General features: G+C 36.6%; 1 protein-coding gene across 1 annotated transcript in view; it reads right to left on the bottom strand.

Moving 5' to 3' along the window:
* Positions 1-16,167, bottom strand: part of LOC118749812 (Down syndrome cell adhesion molecule-like protein Dscam2) — an 83,633-nt gene that overhangs the window by 38,893 nt on the left and 28,573 nt on the right. Inside the window, exon 3 of the mRNA XM_036484585.1 lies at positions 8,856-8,914. Within this exon, the coding sequence (XP_036340478.1) occupies positions 8,856-8,914 (59 nt within the window). The remainder of the gene's footprint in view (positions 1-8,855; positions 8,915-16,167) is intronic.

Below are 16,167 nucleotides of genomic sequence, written 5' to 3'. Positions count from 1 at the left end.
AATTTCATAGATTGTTTATAATGACTTTTGCTAAAATTTCAAAATCAAAAGTTATCAAAACAAATTCTATGGGACTGAGAAATATTATTTTCTACTTTTTAGTCCATTTATAAAAGCGTTGAATTTAAAAAGCTTTTTTATATTATTTATTTTCTACTTTTTCGTTCTGTCTGAATAAAATTTTGCAATAGATATTAAAATAATTCAACGATATTAATAGAAAGGTGCACACACATGCATTTACATATGTATGTACATACAAACGAGCACCAATTAATTTTATTTAAAGAAATGGCGTGTCGTCTATTTCCACTGTAGCAAACGTAGTACATAGGGCGACATCTAGATGTCATCTACCTCGCCCTATTCACTACAGATGTCGCCCTATGCACTATGCTTTTTTATAGGAGCTTTTCAAAGCAAAGGTTTTATGGTGTCAGACACACAACATTGAAAGTTTCTGGACACACAACATTGCAAGTTAATAAAAGCGTTGTAAAAAACCAGCTCTTGGCTCAAGCTTTATCCATTCGTCCTGAAATGCGATTTCTTTGTAAAAAGGAGAACCATTTTGAAATATGAGTGTTTTTACTCTCTACAAAATAATTTAGGCAACCTCAAATACGCAGTTGTGCATTTTGTTGATACACGGTTTTGTACTTTAAACGACGATCTGTTAGTTGTTTATCGGAGGGCGGTCTGTTCAAGCCAGTGTTTTGCATAAATTAAAATAACAGAATAGTGCACGCGTGGTTTTAATTACAAAATGAAAAGAACAATTACGATAAAGTCTCATTTACAAGTACCAAGCACTGATAATGGTTTTTGATTTGAAATGTTATTACATTGGTATAAATATGGCAAAGAAAATCCTCCGATTTATTGTTTTAATATTATCAAAGTGGCAAGGGCGTTGATAATACTCACAATTTGTGAAACTTCAGAAAATTTTATTATCCGTTAAAAGTTGTTTATTGAAATTACCTTCTTTTTTGTATCATACTAAAAACTACACCGATGCTCTTTTTTAATATGCATGGCTTGGAATTCTTGCCAAAATATCTGGAAGGATTAGTAAAGTTGCGCATTCTTAGGAGGGGCATTCATCACATCCTCTGTATTTGCATCAACATGCCTATCAGGCGTGGAAATCCTGTGAGACGGCTTTGCAAAAGCTGGTTGCCAGAATTAGAAATTCCAGAATTCGCCTTGAGCATATTTGTAGACATTGAGGTTGCTTTTGATAATGCCACTTTCGATAGCATGTTCAATTCTGCTCTACGGCGTCGAGTACATTCTGTATTGGTAAATTGGATTCGTTCTATGCCGGCCCAGCCGGTCGTCATGATTCAGGCAGAAGGAGGTGAGTATGTCGCGTGCGGAGCTAATAAGGGCTGCCATCAGGGTGGCGTGCTTATCTTACTAATATTATAAATGTGAAAGTTTGGATGTTTGGGAAATCATCCCGCGGAAACGACTGAATGGATTTGCATGAAATTTGGTACGCAGATAGCTTATAGGCCAGATTGGTTAATAGGCTATTTTGTTAGAAGTTGCCACCTGTTAAAAAAGTTTAATTTATTTAATATGCGGGAACGACTGAATAGATTTGGATGAAAATTTGCACACAGATAGCTTATGACCTAGATTGAAAAATAGGCTACATTTCTTAAGAGTTGCCATCTGTTAAAAAAGTTCCATTAAATTAATACGCGGAAACGACTGAATGGATTTGCATGAAATTTTGCAAACAGATAGCTTATGATCTGCAGTGGAAAATATGCTAATTTTATGGAAGAGTTGCCACCTGTTAAAAAAGTTTAATCAAATTACTACGCGGAAACGACTAAACAGATTTGCATGGAAGTTCTCACACAGATAACTTATGAGGTAGATTGAAAAACTGGCTAATTATTTTAAGAGTTACCACCTGCAAAAAAAGTTTTATTAAATTAATGCGCGGAACATTCTGAACGGATTTGCATGAAATTTTGCAAGCAGATAGCTTATGACCTACAGTGGAAAATAGGCTATTTTTTTTTTTGGAGAGTTGCCACCTGTTAAACAAGTTTTAATTAAATTAATACGCGGAAATGACTGAACTGATTTGGATGAAAGTTTGCACACAGATAGCTTATGACCTAGATTGGAAAGTAGGCTACGTTTTTAAGAATTGCCACCTGTTGGAAAGTGAAATTTTGCTCAAAGATGGTTTATGACCTGGATTGAAAAATAGGCTACTAGGATGGTCTTAGACTGAAAGTAAGTCCGATAACTCAGGGCCCCTTCCATACAAATTGGAATTTTCATATTGCATACATATCTCTGGAAGTATTTGTGGGAGAGAACTGAAACTTTGTATAGTGATATGTATCTGAAATCAATGATGGCATTAATCGAATGATGTTTTAATCAGTTAGTTAATTCGATTAAATTTAATCTGATTACAGTTAATCATGATTAATTTTAATCTGACTAAAGAGTTAGTTGTAACCGCTATTAAAAAATTAATTTTTAATCATTAACTCTTAATTTGATAAAATAGGTGTGGTGATTAATTAAGTTACGCTGGAATTTCCCTGTACACACAAAGCAAGTTAATCCGGTATGGCTAAGTCGGCCTTCCTCATCAATCTAAGCAATTTGGTGTGCATTTTTATTAAGATATATACCAACAAACGTTTTACAAACTAGGTTTGTAAAAGTTCCCAGTTTATGTATTACTAATAACAATAATTCTAATTTGTTTATATTATGTGCTTTTTATAAGCGTAAAACACAAAATAATTACTATAACTGGTGTTTGGTTTCAAACTCGGACAAACTAGACAAATTAATCAGATTTTATTTTTAATTGTATTAACGATTATTGTTTTAAATTAATTAAACGTAATCGCAGCCAGCGATTATCGATTAAAAAAATGTTATCATCAATCGTACAGTTGATTACGACTAATTAATTTTAATCGTCAAACGCGATTATAAATCGTTAATTTTTAATCGTTAATCAGATTAACAGTTTACCAACACTGTGTGAAATCATGTTCATATTCACGGGGAAAAATGGACGTTTTTGGAAAAGAGGCATAGCACCTCCCATACTGACTGAATATTTTATATTGCATATCTCTTCAAATGTTTGGTGTAAAGCACTCAAGCTTGGTATGGAAATACATATGTATGTATATATGTGAAACTAATACCATACTTATGGAGAAAAATGAGAGTTATTGGAAAAGGTGGTGTGGCAACTCCCATGCAAATTGATTTTTCTTTGCTGGAGTTGCTCATGGAAAAAATGTGAGTTATTAAAAAAGGACGCATGTCGCTTCCCATACACACTAAAGACTTCTTAATACATATCTCTGGAAGGATAGAAAATCTCTCGAAGTATTTTAAATATATTATGGAGGTTTTTTTTATAAGTGCCGTACTGACAGAATAAATTTCATTAAAGGGAAAAGGGAGAGCCGGTTTCGGCCTTATAATCTAAAGCTCTCTTGAGGCATTTGCTACAGTAATGAGAAGTAGTATTTTATCAAGGCCAGGTTACTAAATCTGAGTTGGAAATATTAGAACCCACCGTGGCACCTCCAAGAAGGTTACACGTTCACGCGTCGTATACCTGGAACCATTTTAAGGTAAACTTAGAGGGATTGATATCTTTCGTATTTTATAATTTCATAGTTTTAACCTTAACTCGCTTAAAAAATAACGAGCTATAACGAAATGGGTACAGAATCATGATTAATTTTAATCTGACTAAACAGTTAATCGTAACATTGCATTTTCATTAAGATATATAACAACAAACGTTTTACAAACTAGGTTTGTAAAAGTTCCCAGTTTATGTATTACTAATAACAATAATTCTAATTTTTTTATATTATGTGCTTTATATAAACGTAATACACAAAATAATTACTATAACTGGTGTTTGGTTTCAAACTCGGACAAACTAGACAAATTAATCAGATTTTATTTTTAATTGGATTAACGATTATTGTTTTAAATTAATTAAACGTAATCGCAGCCAGCGATTATCGATTAAAATAATGTTATCATTAATCGTACAGTTGATTACGACTAATTAATTTTAATCGTCAAACGCGATTATAAATCGTTAATTTTTTATCGTTAATCAGATTAACAGTTTGCCAACACTGTGTGAAATCTGTGTGAAAGGTTCAAAGTACAAATTTTTCATATAATGAAACTAGTTCATAGTTTTTCTCTTTTTACTTGTAATATAAACATTTCTAAAATAAATGTATTTTTGGATTGTTCTTCGTATTTTCTGCCTTTTTTTGGTGCCTTCTTTTGCCTTTTTTACAATACCTAGTGCCTTTTCTTGTCCTTTTCGCTATTTTGTTTTGCCTTTTTTGCAATACCTAGAGCTTTTTTCCTGCCTTTTTCGCTATTTTATTTTGCCTTTTCCAGCCTATTTCGTTATTTTATTTTGCCTTTTTTATAGGTTTTTAGGTCCTAAAAATCCGTTCCCTGATTATGACACTTTCTCCTATTCTTTGGCGCTTTCAAATTGCTGTCAGCTACATATGTACATACATACGTTTTGAATGAGTCAAAAAGGCTGGTATTGATGTAATTTTTAGCTCCGCGTATTTGCAACGTCAAATTCTCACCGATGTGAGCTTCGCATTAACCTTAAGTTTTCCAATTCAAAACAAAAAATTCCTTACCCAAATTAACATTATTTTAGTAGATACAATGTACCTATGAGTCAAAATCTTTTAAATGTACCAAAATATTTCCAAGATTGTGCTCTTTCTGAATAAAAATCTGCCGGTTTAGAATGACAAAAAATAAAATTTTTACAAGTTTTCGAAATTCGAATTATGTTTTTTCAAAGTTAAAGCTATTAACTTTCTTCGATTTTTTTTGGATTTCATTATAAATGAAATTATTTTCTCTGGATTAATTATGATTAATAATTACATTTATGTAGATTTTTAATAATCTCTCAGATAATATAAGCCTATTTTGAGTTCTATTTTTGATCAAAATATGTACATATATGTACATACATATGTATATAAAAATCCATTGAAACTTTAAATGAGACAAAAGTTAGTCACGTTTTTCTCTAACACAATTGGTTTGAGGTGACACGGTATTAATAATCGCGAGAAAATAGCTACGAAATATATAACTTAAAAACTCAAATTCAAAAAACCCGAACTCAAATTTCGAAAAATTGTCACATTTTTATTTTCCATCGTTGTGAACCAGAAAAAAAAATATTCCTCTAAAAAGCTCGATCTTTGAATAAATGTTAGTTAGGGCTGCCAGACGTCCCCGTTTTTCCGGACATGTCCCGATTTTAGGCTATTTGTCCCGGTGTCCCGGTCCAACCTTAAAATCTCCCGGGTTTCGTTTAAGTGTCCCGGTTTTCGATTTAATGCACAAATTTTGAATAAAAATTACTACACTGAGAGAAAAAACGCGTTGTAATATTAAGAAAAATTGTATGAATTTTAAAATTTTCGTATTTAAAAACAATACTCTCATACCACGCACACGTGGTGTTGAATCAAACTGAACATTTGAATGCACATTTACATGTCTGGCTGTAGCACATGTCTGGAGTGCACAAAGATGCTTGCCACAAATTGCTAATTTCCAGAGCGTCAGGGTTAAAATCCCATTACAGGCAGTATGGAATTTAAATATTTTTTTTAAACTTAATTATGAAAAAGCATCCGTTAAGTGTAAAGCGCTTCATTTTAATATTGACGTATTTGAATTGAATATTTCTATACTAAATACTAAAATTTGTAAACTTAAATTTATTACGAGTTGGGTTGGTGCTCTTTCATATGCGATTTTTTTTTTTTATTTAGCACGTTTTGCACAAGCAAGAGTTGATGATTAATATAAGTGTGTACCTAAATACGTTAAAATGACATGCACAGAGTTTTACAATTATATTAAGCAAAAGCCAGAAATTTTGAAACAAGTTCACAGCAACGAAACAAATGACTGATATTTTAATGTTACCTTGTATTTAATTTTTTTTCTTTGATTACTTATAAGTACCGTGCAGTACAAAATTATTGGCTCGGAGACTCTTTCATCTGATCACAAATTTTAAAAATGTAGCTTTTGAGCCAATAAGTAAAGTGAAAGTCTTAAGTTACCAGAAAATTTCGTTGATTTTTTGCAATTATTTATTTTTTGCTGACAGTGTCTTCCACATACAAAAAAATGTTGAACATAGTTTGTATGGAAGAAACTCTCAGTAAAAGCAATACCAAAAATCAACTAAATTTTTATTGGCTGCAAAACTTCGTTTTCAAAATTTTTATAAAAAAGTCTGAATAAGAAGTTGCGAATTTGTATGCAAATTTATTGCATTTTCCAGAGTTTTCCACAAAGTTTAGAAATTTTATTTTTATGTTTTCTGTTGTATTTAGTTTAAACTGTATTTTTATAAGGAATAAAAAAGGTACATGCATTGTGAAAAATTCTCTGTGCTTTAGTTGTGATAAATTGTTTTGTTTTGCTAGTGTACGTTGTAATGATCTCATGATCGCATGTTTTTATGTTTTTGTTTTTGTTTGTCAAAATAAAATTTTACTACATCCTTTCGTACGTAATTTTTGTCGAAACGAAAGGGAAGGGAGCGAGAGGCCTCTCCCCCCTTAAGTGTCCCGGTTTGGCAACAGAGATATCTGGCAGCCCTATGTTAGTACGCTTCTGAGATTTTAACTGATATGTATGCATGTTCATACCTGGTTATATTTATTCAAATTTTATAATATACCTTTATATTTTTACATATTTGCTGCAGGAGTGTCATAAATAAATAAGAAAAAATGTGATAGTTGTATCAATTAAGACTTTGTAGTCGTTTTTCTCTAGTTTTTGATATATAGAGAATAGGAAATTCTTCCATGAGCGCTATAAGAATTTTTGGTTCAATTTGAAAATTCACAAAATATTTAAAACAAATTCATGTCTTACATTATGTGAGATCTAAAGCCATACTACTTTGAAGAGATATTCTTTAAATATTTAGTAGGGATAGTTTAAAAAGAGAGTGTGTACATTACTGATGATAATTACAATATTACCACATAATACTACTAAAAGCAAGTCACGAAAAACACCCGAAACGAAACTTTGGCCCATATTATGAGCTATGCAACCATGTCGAAATTTTCGTTGAGTATCGAATTTTCCGTCGAACAGAATTTCGCTCTCGATACTGTAGCGAAGTGTTAGAAATTTGCGTTTTGTTTTCTCCATTTTTAGCAGCTATACACTAATTTTAAAGGATTTTTATTAATTTCATGCAGCTCTAACGCCATGAATACTAAACGCAAGCTCGAAAGGCTGGTTTCACTTATGAAAGAAAATTCCAATACTCAGTTGGCACGATCTCTAAGAACAAAATCGTAGAGCTGTTGATAGTTTTAAAATATTTTAAATAGATTTAGCTCACAAACGGCTCTTTAGTCAGTCGGAAGTTTTTAATAAATCTGTAAACAAATTTCCTAAATATATTGTATGTCAAAATATATTCGAAAGACGTGTAGTCTTAAACTCTCTTAAAAGTTTCCTACTCCTGGCCAGTTTACTAAGCTCTCATCCTCAGACGAATATACTATTGTGAACAACCTAAACGAGCGAAATCCACGATAGCGCTATTTTTCTTTGAATGAGCGTCATAATACAAAATGAAAATTCGTTCGATCAGCACTTTCGACCACAGTCGAAGATCGAATGCAACTTATACAGGCCTATCATAAATTCCATCGTGATCACGAAATTCTCCCGCAAATTCGAAATTCGTGAGAATGGTATCACTGATTTCAAGTTATTTTATTGTGATTTATTTTATTTTGATTTAGAATTATTAAACCAAAACATAAAAACAAAGAAAAACCAAAGGCAGCACTAACTATGAATGCGTCGGAATTGCTGACAGCATTTTTCCCGAATTCGTGACGGGAGCTTTTTTAACGACTGGAGTTCACTCGGAATCTGTGATAGGCCTGATAATAGGGGCCTTAGTGTAGGTAGTGGAAAGTACAACATGAAAATGGATTTCATATAGTTCCTGGACCCTTCTTTTTTATAAAGAAATACGTTATTTTCGTACTTAATGCACTTATCTATGAACTGCTTAACTATTTTTCATCCGATTTTAAAAATCAAACATATTTTGAAAATGATATGATGAATTTTAGAAACCTCAATTTTTCTTAATTTTTTTAACTTTGACCATCTCTAATTTCAAAAATATCTCTGAAAGTTGCCAAATCTGTAATAAATATTTACCTAAAAGTACATTTATTTTCGAACAAATGTCTACCCCACTTTGTGGGCCTGCTTAAGCACACTCTTGAAAATCTCTGAAATCGGATAAAACCACGGCTAAACGCAAAAACAAGTTGGGCTTATACCATCGCATAAACTTAGGTAGGTCTAGTTTACCCGAGGCAAAACTGTTTTGTCCGCAAATCGGCACTGGCACGTATTATCCGTTCATCCATATAAATTCAAGACAGTATTTCTACTTGAATTGCCTAACTTAGAACATTTTTAGCCGATTTTATCAGATAAGGTATCCCTTCGTTCGAGAATAAATCTGCTTTTAGACAGATACTATATATTTGGAAACGTTCATAGAAATTTTTGAAACTAGCGATAGTCAAATTTGAAAATATTAAGAAAAAATAGGGGTTTTTGAAAATTTACTACTTAAACTTTATGAAAGCTATTTTCACCTATAACCTCCACTAAGTTTAGTTTGAGATGTATTTCGTGATATTAAATTAATTTATTTATATACTATTCGCTAAAATGCTGATAAAATGTTTGAAAATTACCCCCTCGCACATGAACCTCTCTGCTAAGTATTGTGCCCACCAGATTACGCAGCTTGCATCTAGAAAGAAAAAATAACATATTTAGATTCAAATTATGGTAGAAATCAAAGTCTGAAAATTGAATATAAATTTAAATAAAGAAAGGGCAATGTCGACGGGCCATAAAAAAATTACTGAGGTGAACAAAATTAAATCACATGCCAGGTTAAAATCAAAGGAAATCCACTTCAAATCCACAAATTATTTAAAAACTTGGGAGAACCCAAAAGAAGAAAAGGAAGAGTCGCTGTTGAGCAACATGTTCGTTTGTTATTTAAACAATTCATATCCGTCGGTGATACTATAAACCGTTCTAAGTCAATTGTTACTCTTGGCATTTATATGTTTTGTTGTTGTTACCTGCATCTGTGAATCGCTATACACCCATAAATTAATGAAAAAACTGTCTATCTCTGGCTGATAAAGAACGATTGGTTGACAGAAGCGATCAGATACTGGTGACATATCATTTAATTTCCAGAGGTAATAATTGTCATAGAACGTAAACATTTAAAAGCGATAACTTTCCCTTTAGCTGAAAGGAGATTCAGCTTCTGCCCGCACTCTGATATATACGAAAACAATCAATGGTTTTATACATTTACCATGTTTTATTTTTTTTGCAGCGCCCCTAAATTTTTAGTTTCTGGCCTAAAAAGAGATATAAGACTAAAACAACCTTTAAGATTCATGTTAAACCTTGCCCCAAAGTCGATACATTTCAAATTGAAAACACATGGGATTTTGCTTCATTTTACATTGAAAACTTTTTCTTTTGAACTAGTAGGTAGATAGAAACGGAGAATATATCTTATTGTAAGAAATTGAAGGCTGTACAAAAAGGATGTTATATAATTTTTCAATAAATTTATTCTGTTTAAAGTTATTCAATGTCAAACTTGAACTTTTTCGTGTGATATCAAAGAAACAGACGACCTTAATTACACTGTGCAACAATTTGAGGGTCATTGTCTGGGGCGGAATGATTCCAACTGTGGACGAAAAACCAATACCCATATAGTAAAACCTCAAAATCGTTTTAAATTTTTTGGTTAAATTTCTGCAATGTTTTGCCTAATTGTATTTAGAATAAATGAAAAAAAGAGTTAAAATACATATCGGATAGAAATATGTTATTTCGGATCATATATTAAAATTTTACGAGGAATACTTTTGTAGATCATTTTAACCCCTTGTCTCTATTCCAAAGGGTCGTTTTGGCCTCCCCTTTTTAGAAAACGCCATTTTGAAGGTCCCTAGAGGGTTAAGATCTTCTAGAAAATTATTTTCCATCAAATTTCACTAGGGGTCCTCTCAGACAAAATTTTTGTACAATGAATCTTTAAGTCCACAGAAAATAAAAAAGTGCACCAGCTTTTTAAGCTTTATTTTATACTAGCTAATGTCTGGCTTGCTTCGCGTCGCCTTATAAGAACCTTTGCGTTGACCAATACATATATATGCAAGTATTGCAAGGTTTGCCGAGTGTGCGTAATCTTCTTCTACAATCCTGCTGTTCCACAGGATGAAAGAGTTTTCCCATTCAAATGGGGTCATTGATATTCCTACCGTGTTCTCTCTAATTCAACACACTTCTTCTTGATATACCGATAGGATGGGGCTTCATTAAGTAATCTAAAATGTAAATTTGTAGAGGGGCATCTAAATATCGTGATTTGAGCGCCATCTAATTTTTGGGCCCATTTTTTGCAGAAGTACTTCTTATCATAAAGTTAATACGCGTTAATCCAGGTCATACGATAAAGACGGGTTCTTTAAATATCTCGACTCCAGCGCCATCTGTAGGCACCATTTTTTGCAAAGGTATTTTTCACGATGCAGATCAGAATTTCAAATTCATGTGACGTATGATTCCGAAGTTTTGGCGGATTAAAAATTTCCTTCCTATAGGATGGGTCACGCCCCTTTAACATAGTATATTTAGTATATGTACTTTACTATAAGCATCTACCATAGATATGTATAACAACACACCAAATTTCAAAGTCATATGACTTACGGTTTTGAAGTTATAGCTGATTAAAAGTGTCACGCATACGGGAGGTGCCACGCCTCTTGCTTCGTATTTACCTGACTTTAAGAGCCTATCATAGATATGTCTTCATACCAAATTTCAAATTCATGTGACGTATGATTTCGAGGTTATGTCTATAGAGTGTGCCACGCCCCTTTTAAAAGAAGTATATCTACTTTAAAATAAGCGTCTACCATAGATACCTATGTCAACACAACAAATTTCAAAGTCATGTGGCTTACGATTTCGAAATAATAGCTGAATAAAAATGCCACGCCTACGGGATGTGTCATACCCTATTTTCATATTCCATGTTTTTATACCGTAGGTTAAGCTCGAGGTCACTCTCTATATACCAGTTAAAGTCCCATGAAAATCCATTCAGTTTTTCTGGAGATTAGTGAGTTTAATCAGACAAACAGACAAACAATTTACAGTTTTATTATAGTATAGATTTCGTTTCTATATATAGCGGAGTGTAGTTTAGGTCACCTACCCGTGGTGCACCCTGGGTAACGCCAAATGACCTAATTCCTGAAAGATTTGCTGTGTCTGTACTCCATGTTAGGAGTGGCAGAGGCACCCATGCTATTACGAATTGCTGTGCATCTGCACAACAACGTCTGTTTTCGCCATGTTAGGGGCGGTCGAGTCCGTGTCTTTTTCGTGCGGGGTGGTAGACATAAAAGAAACCCCCATGAAGGAGGGGTCCGTATGGAGAGTCGCCCCGATGAAGAGAGAGTTACGGTGCAGGGATCGGATACACAGTACCGGCGGTAGATGACGGGCGAGGAAGTCATCTGGCGTCGATATCCAGTAATTTCTCAATCTGTGCGCTGGAGCCCCCGGCTGTGCAGTCTACTACTGTTACTGTGAGGGGAACAGGGGCTGTCTCCAAGCCAACTTTGGGAAGGCAGGCGGCTGTAGACCAGGAGTCTGTAGCTGCTCGAGACATCGGTTCTCAACTCCAGGGCTGTAGGATCGAGAACGCTAACGACGACGACGATCTGTTGTCAATGGCCAGCAACACCGATGACATAAGCCCTGAGGTGGAGAACTTGATGCTCAACGATGCAGCCCAGCCTTCAACGTCTGCAGAGACCCGTCAGGGGAAGGAGCAGAAAGAGGAGGCGATCCGAGCTCAGAAAGCCAGAGGTGGTTATAAAAACTCGGTTCGCTTCCTCAAAAAGATGATGGAAAAAGATCCACCATCCCTCACTAAGAGAGATAAGCATGAGAAAGTCGTTTCAAAGTTCGAGAAAACTAACGTAAGGACCTCCTCAAGTCTAACCACGAGACCGATGGTGCAGGTAGCGGGCGCGGTTACGGCATCTGCAACCAATGCAATCCAATTTTATTGCAATTTTTTACAGTTCTGCTTGGTAGTAGAGATATGACTATTTCCGCGTCTATATTAATGCGCTCTACCTCTTCGATTTTATCATAATTTTCTATGTTGTCTTTCAGATCCTTTTCCAATTTTCTGTCTCTTGTTTGCTAATTATAACTTTAGTCAAATTTACGAATCCGGAATGGAAAGACATATGTCTTTGCTGTTTTGTTTTCTATTGAGGTCCTCGAATTTCTTGTTTAATTTATTTTGTATTTTTGTCCCACAGGCCTCCAGGGAAGAGCAAACAAATAGAGCAGATCGAGCAAGCCGCCCATGAAAGAATCGAAGAAGCCGAAACCATCGGCATTCATCGTCTCGCCCATGGATCTTCAATCGGAACATTGGCTACTTGTAGAGACAAAGCTCATGGACCTGATGCTTGAAGCTGAGACTGAGGAACTGGTTTTAGAAGGAGCTGGCTAGAAAAAGGGCATGAAGGTTGTTGGATGTGGCAACAGGGTGTCGCTAGACTTCCGGGAGCTCGGCTCGAGATCATAACTCGCTCCAGGCTCCCAGTACGTCCAATTATCTCGGTATGGATTCCGCCACCAGTTTCGGCTGCGGAGAAAATACTGAAGCGTTACTCTGTGTAGGTAGTGACCTTGACACCCTGCAAAACGAGAGTAAGGATCGACACGCTGATCGCTGTTGATCAGACGTCGCTCGACAAATTGAAGGACTGAGGAGGCAACATCAAGTTCGGGCTAGGCACCTTTAAGACACGTGTCCCTGGATACAGGCCACAAGCTGCAAGGGAGGAGGCTGGCAGTGGTGCAAATTAAGTTGCATCACTCCACTTCCGCCTCGCTCGACTTGATTAAGTATATCGCAGACAAGAGCTCTGGGTGGTTAGGCGCAGTGTTAGCGGACTGGGGTTATACGGTTACCGTCTGTACATTCCAACGACTGTAGGCAAGATAAGAACCTGTATACTAGCTAAAAAAGATATTTATCTCTTTATTTTTGCCGAATATAGCCCGGAGATCACACAACGGTGTTGTGCGAACACAGTCGCATACATAGCGTGCTACTAACGTCAGAATGCCTACCGTACGAGAAGGAGCAACCACCATGAGTCGCTTTCCGACAGCTTGTGGCGCATGCCTAAGCAGGCAGGATGGACGTGGTAATTGTTTGTGACGCAAATGGACATCATTCATTTTGGGGAAGCTCCGACACTAATATCAGGGGTGAGTCTATTTTTGATTTTATTCTTTCCACTAACCTAGTCATATGTAACAAGGGATATAAGCGAACGTTCCGTAATAGGATTAGGGAAGAAGTTATTGATATAACACTGGTCACCGACTCAGCTACAGCGAGGATAAATGAGTGGAGGGTATCGGACATGTGTTTCTTTTCGGATCACAGCAAGATACACTTCACAATAGATCCTGAGGTAGCAGTATCACGACCTTTTAGGATTCCGAAAAAAGCGAATTGAGCAATTTGCTCTGAATTAGCGTCCAACACACTAAGCTCTAAGAAAACCAAAATTAGGCGGGGGAATGCTAATCTTGATAGGGCAGTTAATCGTCTAAACGCGATCCTGACTAAGTGCTTCGAGCAAAGTTGTCCTATATCTCAACAAGGCTAAACGCAGCTGACGTGAAGATGACTGGAGCAAATATAGAACCAGCTTTAACAAATACAAGAGTAGTATAAGGGCTGCAATGAAAGAATTCTGGCAAGAGTTCTGAGGAACGCTGGAGACCACAAATGAGGCGTCGAGGCTCCGCAAGGTACTAAACAGATCGTATGCGACTCTGGGTAGTGTCTTGGGACCAGATGGCTCTTGGACGGCCTCCAGCCAGGAAACTCTTGAATGCTTAATAGACACCCACTTTCCAGGCAGCACGGACCGAATTGTCAGTAACCATGTGACAAATCAGCCTCATGCTTCTTTAGAAGAGATTTCAGATATTGTGAACAATGAGAAAGCAGCTTGGGCCATAAAATCTTTCGATCCGTCCAAGGCAGCGGGACCGGACGGCGTGATTCCTGCTATGCTACAATACTCGTGTGTGAGTCTGGTACCCTATTTGACAAGCACTTTTGCAAAATGCTTAGAAAGCGGATATGTACCGAAAGCATGGAGGGAGGTGAGAGTTATATTCATCCCCAAAGCAGGGACGATAAACCACTCACAGCCAAAGGACTTCAGACCGATAAGTCCTTCATCGTTCATACTTTAAACACTGGAGAGCCTAATCGATTTGCTTTTAGGGAAAGTATTACAGTCGGCCGCTGTAGTGTAGTGGTAAGCAGTGCGCGCTTCCACTCCGCAGCACCTGGGTTCAAGCCCTGGTCAAAGCAACATCGCAAAAAATATAGAAAAGAGGTTTTTCTCAACAACGGTCGTCCCTCGTCAGGCAATGGCAAACCTCCGAGTGCATTTCTGCCATGAAAAACAGCTTCTCATAAAAATACAATCGCCGTTCGGAGTCGACGTAAAACTGTAGGTCTCTCCGCTTTGTGTGACAACATCAAGGCTCACGCCACAAATCAGAGGAGAAGCTCGGCCAAACACTAACATATGTGTAAGCGCCAATCTATATATATTAGTATCCACACAATGGACCAACACGCATACCACAAGGGTAGATCTGTTGAAAGCGCGCTCCACGAAATGGTAGGCACTATTGAAAAATCGCTGGAACTTAAAGAAGCCACCCTTGCCGCCTCCCTGGATATTGAAGGGGCCTTCAATAATGTCCAAAAGGAGGCGATAAGTAAGGCACGGCATTCAGCGTCCTATGGTGGCATGGATTCACTCCAAAGGATCTGTGAGAATGAAAACCACCAGGGGCACGCCTCAAGGGAGTGTACTATTCCCTCTCCTCTGGCTCCTGGTGGTGATCGAAATTCTTAAAATTTTTAAAACCAAGAGAATAAGGGTGGGCGCCTATGCCGACGATTTAGTTATACTCACCACTGGCAAATTCCCTTCAACGATAAGTGAACTAATGAAGACTGCACTAGGTTATAGGTGGGCTAACCATAATGGATTGGAGGTAAACGCCTCCAAGACAGAACTGATATTGTTTACAGGGAAAACAATAGTACCCACTTTCTCTCTGCCGAAATTAGGGGAATCCACTTTGAAACTCTCCACCGAGGCAAAATACCTTGGAATTATTCTGGACTCTAAGTTAAATTGGAAAAGGTTTTAGAGGAGAGATCCAAGAAATCTCTAGCAGCATACGACGTGTGCAAAACGACCTTTGGAAAGCAATGGGTACTATCATCGTACGCCACCTATGGGATCTACACCACAGTATTTAGACCAATTGCAACCCACGGGTCCTTGGTACGGTGGAGAGCTCTAGACAAAGGGAATAATAGGAAAGGTGCAAATAATCGCAAGCCTTGGCATATCCGGAGCAGTGAGTAGCACACCTCAGAAAGGACATAACATGATATTTCATCTGCACCCGCTGCATATTTTCATCCATGGTACGACCGCAAAGAGCGCTCCGAGGCTCAGAGAAGCCAAAACGTGAAAGGCAACCAATTTCGGGTATGCAGCAAAACTGAATGAAATGAAAAGGGGCCGGCTAAATGGAATTAAAGCTGACATAGAAGTCAGAACTGATTACATTATGCCTATTTGGGACTTCAATACGAAGATACCCATTACGATCCTGACTAGCGAAGAATGGGATGCAGGACTACCAGTAGTAGAGGGAGGTATATCCATCTACACTGACGGTTCAAAGATGGAACAAGGAACCGGAGCCGGTGTCGTGCGAATTGAGTTCGATAGTCCCAAATCTTAAAAGAGGTATTCGTAGAAAATTCGGAAACTTTTGTTTTTAAACAGCTAGTAATGGATATCCGTTTCG

This window comes from Rhagoletis pomonella, unplaced genomic scaffold (genome assembly GCF_013731165.1).
Source record: "Rhagoletis pomonella isolate Grant_MI unplaced genomic scaffold, Rhpom_1.0 Rhpom_scaffold_00055, whole genome shotgun sequence".
In the NCBI taxonomy this organism is placed as follows: Eukaryota; Metazoa; Arthropoda; class Insecta; order Diptera; family Tephritidae; genus Rhagoletis; species Rhagoletis pomonella.
Note: the sequence above shows the minus strand (reverse complement) of the source record. Positions and strands in the feature narration are given on the sequence as shown.